The following is a 6,502-nucleotide window of genomic DNA, read 5'->3' as shown; positions in this document are numbered from 1 at the left end:
TCTTCCAGGGTATGTAACCTCTGTTCTGTCTGTACTTAGACATCTAGCTGGCTGCAGCTCATTCTTTCCTGCTGCAGAACTGTGCACTGTGCTCTTGGCAGCCCCTCCCCACTATTATACTGGTTATATTTCATCCAGCTTATCCTTTAAAGGCCTGCTCTACATCATGTCTCCCACGAAGCCTTTCCTGGCTTCGCAGCTCAGAACTTGCTCCTTCCTGAGATTCAGTGCAGCTCTCTGAGTCTCTTCTAGGGCAGGAACTCCACTCTTACACTTCAGCTATATTTAGTCTCTGTCTAATGCCTCCTAATAAACTGTGAGCTCATTCATTCATTCAGCCAATCTCTGATGCTACTACCCTGGGCACGGTTCCATCTAGCTAGGAAGACAGGGCTATGAGTCTAACTAACTTAGTCAGGTACAGTGCCCAGTGCATAGGAGGTAACTAGGAAATATTTACAAACGTGGAGGCAGATGGAAAGATGGATGGATAGGGGAGGGGTCACAGTGTGGAGAGGGTGAACTGGAAGCCACCGGAAGCATGGAGGCTGGTAGAAGGAAGGATGCTCGGACTCTCAGAACGTCGAGCTTGAGAGGATTAACTGTGGGCAATTGGGGACTGCAAGGATGGTGGCAGAATGTCATGAGTTCCACCATAGAGTGGGTCATGAGTCCTTTGGAGTTTAACAAGTCTTCCGAATTCTTATGTTACCCCCTAGTTGCAACTGGCCACTACCAGGGCCATGAATGGTGAGGCAGAGATATGAAGGGAAAGTACAATTTGCCCACCTGTCCTCAGGCATTTCTATTAAAAATGTCAGGCTGGTCTCAAGCCATGACTTCTCTTTAATCAAAACATGGTGTTCTCCCCACGCCTGGCCGAGGGCCAACCTGTTCTGTATAATTGGTATTTTCCTTTCCTAGGCTTCCTCCAAGATGCTATGAGGTAAAGTTAAGTTTGTTCCAAATGTGCTGATTTGGATTATTTTCAGAAAGTGCTTTGAAGAGCCAGCCTCCGGCTGGAAGAGATGGTTTTCTCTAGGTCCTTCTGTCACAGCATGAGCCTGTTCTAAACCCACTGCTAAACATCAGTGTCTGAGAATCAGCCAGAAGGGAAAGGGTTAAGTGAAGCCTGCATTCCTTCTTCCCAGAGAGCTGTCATCCTAAGGGGCCAGAGGCTAAATTTAGAGACTGGCTAAGGTTTCTTGTTAACAGCTGTCCCTCAGAGCAGAAGCACACCAGAGAAGAGAAAGCTCCGTCCCTCTCTAGCTGAAACTTTTGGTCACTTTCCTGGGGTCCTTGGTCCTTGGTGAGGACACACCAGCCCAAGGTGAGTGTTCGTCCCCTCGAGTCTTCTGTGGTGAGCTGGGACTTAGACTTCAGTGGGTGCCAGTCTGCCCTGAGTGTCAGGCCACAGCCATAGCTGGGACTAGCTATCAGGGACTTCTTGTGCCTTAATAGGTAGGCTATGGGGTGGACCTTCAGCCCAAGGCCCTGAATGACACAGAGTCAATGAATATCACTGAAGAGAGCCTGTTTTCCCTTCCAGTAAGATAAAAGGTGTGTACATTAATGTAGTTGGAAGGGGGACTTCAAATGTCCTTTTGAGTCTGGGGAATCCACTGCCTTTCACAAACCTCCCACACTACGGTTAAGATAAACCTTTGCTTTTCCTCTCTGCTTCCCTGTTAATATCCACGAAAGGAGTCAAGATGTTACTTCTTACATATTGTGTCATCTCATGGTATCCTTCTAAGGACGGTCGGACTCCATCTTTTTAGTTTCCCTATGGATCCTATACCCACCTGGGTATTAGCACGCCCTTCCCTCCCCATTCTCAGTCCACCAAGGTGACATTGGTGACATGGTCCCCTCCCCCTACAAAGCCTATGGAATCTTAATTCCCTAAACAACCTCTTCCTGTCAGGCAGACAGAGGCTGACAGGCTGACATGGCTACCGGTGGAGACGCAGAAGAGGAGCAGGTAGTTCCTAACGAGGAGGATGAAGCTGATGTGAGAGCTGTACAGGCCCGCTACCTCCGGAGTCCCTCCCCAAGCCAGTAAGTGGGCCACTGCTGAGTGTCATACGAGCCAGTCAGCATGACGCTGGGCTCTATTCCCCATGATGGTGGACTGAGGCGTGGTGGCGAGAGCTAGACGTTGGTCTCTCCAAGAATGTGTGGTGCTGTGGGCTGGTAGGGTGGGGGAGGGGTGACAAGCACACAGGGAAAGACCAGAGGCTTCTGGGAAGTGCTGCTGCTGGCCTGAACCTGGAAGTAGGAATTTGGCAGGTCAACCAGACAGGATGCACTTGATTCACCAGGACCAGGGCTGGATACAGGGTTGAGATGCCAGAACGTGTAAGAGGAGAGATGAAGAAGGAATGAGGACCAAGGGCCAGGCCCTGGTACTAAAATTATTTTGCACCACAATGGAGGTGTTGATTTCCAAGGGGTAGAAACACTCCCCAGAAGTGGCCAATGGGAGAAAATGACATCTTCCAATACTCTGTGACACGTCATTTCTGTTCCATTAAGAGCACTGATGACTTAGGGTGATAAGGGTTGACAAATCTGTGTGAATTTTAAAGAAAATACACGGGACTAAAGAAATGCCATTGAGCCGTAGAGATGATTCACTGGGTAAAGGCGCTTGCAGTGAAGACAGTCTGCCTCAGTTTGATCCCCATAATCCACAGAGTGGAAGGACAGAACTGACTCCCGCAAGTTGTCCTCTGACCTCTGCACATGATCTATAGCGTACGTACTCCTCTCCTATCACACAAAAATAAACACCTGTAATTTTAATAATCAAAGATAAAGAGCTGGAGTATGGTATCATATGCCTGTTATCCCAGCACGTGGGAGGCAGAGGGAGATGGGTCTCTGAGTTCAAGACTAGCCTGATTTCAGGATGGCCAGGGATACGCAGAGAAACCCTGTCTTATAAGAAGAAAAAAAAAAAACCCAAGTGCCTGGGAAAATAATACCATATATTCCCGTTTTCTTCTGTCACGACTGAGAACAGAGACCTACTTCTGTTCTACTGTAGCTCTGTTGACAAATGATGTGAAGAATCAGTAAGGTCTTGAGCCCATGTCTGTCTCCCTGTCAATCAAAAGAGAAGCTCAACTAAGGTATCGAAGGGAACTGTTTCCTCCCCCACCTCTCACCTGACAGGGGACTGAACCAGGGCCTTAGAGCATGCTGATCTTCCCTCTACACTCTTGCCCTCGGAACCTTGACTTCTAAGCATCTATGGCGTCTTCTTCACCCCAGTGTTCCTGAGTTCTCTTGGAGTCTCCCTCACTGGCTTCTGCTTCTCAGTGTTCAAAGCTCTCTGGTGAAGGAAGACAGCTCATTAAATAAGCTATGAGCTTTGGGGTTGTCTAAGCCCCGTGAACTCACGACGCATGGGTCAGGAACTCGGCCTAGATGGAACTTAGAGATTTCACCTTTAAAGTTCAGCATCATGTGACAGACCTAGAAAAGCTATCATAGTTAGAGATTTAAGATGGTGTTGTACTCTTCCACACTTCCTGTCTTAGTCAGTGTCCTACTGCTTTGAAGAGACACCACGACCACGGTAACTCTTATTAAGGAAAGCATTTAATTGGGTGGGGGGGGGAGGGCTGGCTAACAGGTTCAGAGGTTTAATCCATTGTCATCATGCTGGGGAGCGTGGCAGACATGGTACTGGAGAAGTAGCTAAGAATTCTACATCCGGATCTTCAGGCAGCAGGAAGAGAAAGCAACACTGGGCCTGGTTTGAGCTTTTGAAACCTCAAAGCCCACCCCCAGGGACACACTTCCTGCAGCAAGACCACACCTAATAATCCCTCTCTCGTAGTACCACATCCTGATACCCAAGCATTCAAATGTCTGAATCTACGGAAGCTGTTCTGATTCAAACCATGTTCCCCAGTGTGTGGATAGGGTGTGGCAGTCTTGTATATTCCAGTGTTGTTGCTGGTAGGCCAAATAGAGGAGTCTTTTTCATTCAGATAAACTCCTAGGCAGGTCCCTGAGCAACACAGTCAGGAGCAGAGACCCTACTGTCTTCCAGTTCACTCGTGAGGCTTTTAAAGTCACTGTGCTCATCAGCATCAAGATAAAAAGGAGTAGAACAAAGCTGTTCCCTGGGCAGTTTCCTCAGAAAAAGAGACACTTCCCTGTGTTCATAGTCCACCTGCTGGAACTCCGCAAGGTTCTACTTCCTTACAAAGGACAATAGATCCCAGGTTTCAGGGCCCAGGGAGAAGGGGAAGTACATTTGTTGATACACAGCAGCATTGGCCATGGCATACTCCTCCAGGCAGTCTACCCACGTCAGCCTTTGTGCCCACGCAGAACACTTTTATTCTCAGGCCCGAATGTAGCAGCTCACAGTCTCACCAGGATGATGGGTAGGAAAGTTTCCATCCTATGAAAGGAGAGGAAGATGGAGCTGTCCTGCTACCGGTGAACATGGCTACTCTAGAACTGAGGAAATCTAGTCTAACTAGGACATGTCTCTTGAGAGGATCCCTCTTATTTGCCACTCCCCTTGGCCTCTCGGTCTGCAGAGGCCTGTGTTCATTGTCTTCTACTGCCACATGTAAAGTGGGCGGGAAAGTGGGACTTCCCTGAAGGTTGAACAGCCTCTGCAGGTTGTATCTTGCTCATGGAAAATCGGAGCACATACCACCCCAAAGTTCACTCTTCAAAAACTTACTAGACTGTGACCTGTGTATGCAGGACAGCCAGCACCCCATGTCAACCCTGTTTGTGTCTTTCTTCCTCGTCAACCTAATGATCATTATCTGAATGACTGCCTGAAACTAGACTTTAAGGCAGGAAGTCTAGAATGTGTTGTAGTTTGCAGTGTAATTGCTGGAAACTGCTGCAAAAGAATCCGTAACTAGTGTATAGCTAAAGAGGGGAAACCGGAAGTGTCAAATATAATCAGCAAGGCGGGAGAAAGCAAAAGAAGAAAGAAAGAACCAAAAAATACAGAAAAGGTACAACAAATAGGAGGGAAAGGTAAAATGTGTGTTTAATTAGATACATAATTGCGTTAAACATGAATAGATCGAATATTCCAATTAAAAGAGCAAAATTATCAGACTCTCTTTAAAAAGGCCGGCATGCTGTTTGCACCATAAGGATACACAAAGGCTAACAAGAGAAAACTTGTATTTTACTGATTGTTCAGAAACCAGCGACATAAAATGACAGTGAATTATGTTGATAATTAGGTACCTGGAAAGGCCCACGGGGTGAGCGCGCCTTTGGTTAGCAGTGTCTGAGCTGGGAGAGTTAGATGATTAGGGATGGCTTTAAGGCCAAGGGAACCCCAACAGCTGGGGCCATGTGTCAGAAAAAGGTCTCGTGATTGTCGGTTTATATTGTGACTAACTGGATAGTGTTCAGAACTCCTAAGATTATCTTTCTGTGCAAATTCTTCATGTGGGTCACTTCAGGGTTTAACAAAACAAGGCTGCTAAATTCCAAGAATTGTGTTCAAAAAAAAAAAAAAAAAGATGAAGTGTACTAGTTTTTTTTATACTTAGACTAGTTTCTTTATACATAGACTATAGTGCTATACTTTGCACACAGACAAACACACACACAATTTCAAAGAGAAAGAACATAGACTCACAGTTCAATCAAAAGAGTTTTAAGGTTGCATTATAGAGAGAAAAACTAGTACAGGAAATATTATAGTCATCTCTGGAAGATAAACAGAAGCTGCCACAAGTGTAGACACAAACAGAAAAGAGGCCAGTGGAACCCTTCAATATCAAACAAGTTGGAGTATAAAATAAGCATGTTAGAAAAAATAAAAAAGAAGAAGGAAATTTCATAGTGATTGAACGTTCAATTCACCAGGCAAAATAATCATTTTAAATACCTATGGCCTAACAAGATAGCCTTGAAACGCATAAAGTAAAAACACAAAACAAAAGCCCAGGCTGGAGGGATGACTCAGTTAAAAGCACTGGGTGTTTCCCAGAGGACTAGGATTCATTTTTTCACCATCCATGCAGCAGCGCACGAAGATCTGTAACTCCAGTCCCTGAGGACGCAACACCCTCTTCTGGCCTCTGTGGGCACTGCATACATCTGTGGGCACATACATACACTCATACACATAAAATAATTAATTAAAAAAAAACTGACAGAAGTGAAAAACTTAAACTTCAAAATCTTAATCAAATGTTTTTAAAACCTATCTTATTAGATGATAGAATGAGATAAATAAATCATGAAGAATATAGAAAATTCAAACAAAATTAACCTAATTGATATTTATAGAATACATGTGTGTGTGTGTGTGTGTGTGCCTGATCACTTCAAAATATTCATTTTTATCATGGGCATATAGAATATTTACTAAAATAAGTCTGTTAGTAGGCTATGTATATACCAATAAATTTTTCTGACCATAGTTAAACTGTGGTTTAAAAAATAATAATAATTAAGTTAAACCACAATTTGCCACTACATCATGCTCACCAGA

The 6,502-nt window shown here is 45.0% G+C and overlaps 1 protein-coding gene across 3 annotated transcripts in view; it reads left to right on the top strand.

The window, feature by feature from the left end:
* The first annotated feature begins 1,227 nt into the window (after positions 1-1,227).
* Positions 1,228-6,502, top strand: part of Styxl2 (serine/threonine/tyrosine interacting like 2) — a 29,437-nt gene continuing 24,162 nt past the window's right edge. The window contains exons 1-2 of one of the 3 annotated variants that reach the window (XM_021174688.3): positions 1,228-1,330; positions 1,932-2,061. In XM_021174688.3, coding sequence (XP_021030347.1) covers positions 1,952-2,061 — 110 coding nt within the window. In that variant the 5' untranslated portion in view covers positions 1,228-1,330; positions 1,932-1,951. Of the gene's footprint in view, positions 1,331-1,927; positions 2,062-6,502 lie in introns of those variants that run through there. The other 2 variants (XM_021174679.3, XM_029484492.1) reach the window with 2 other exon arrangements.

Source organism: Mus caroli, unplaced genomic scaffold (genome assembly GCF_978045245.1).
Source record: "Mus caroli unplaced genomic scaffold, Mus_caroli_1 scaffold_1, whole genome shotgun sequence".
NCBI lineage: Eukaryota > Metazoa > Chordata > Mammalia > Rodentia > Muridae > Mus > Mus caroli.
This window is presented reverse-complemented; position numbering and strand designations above follow the sequence as displayed.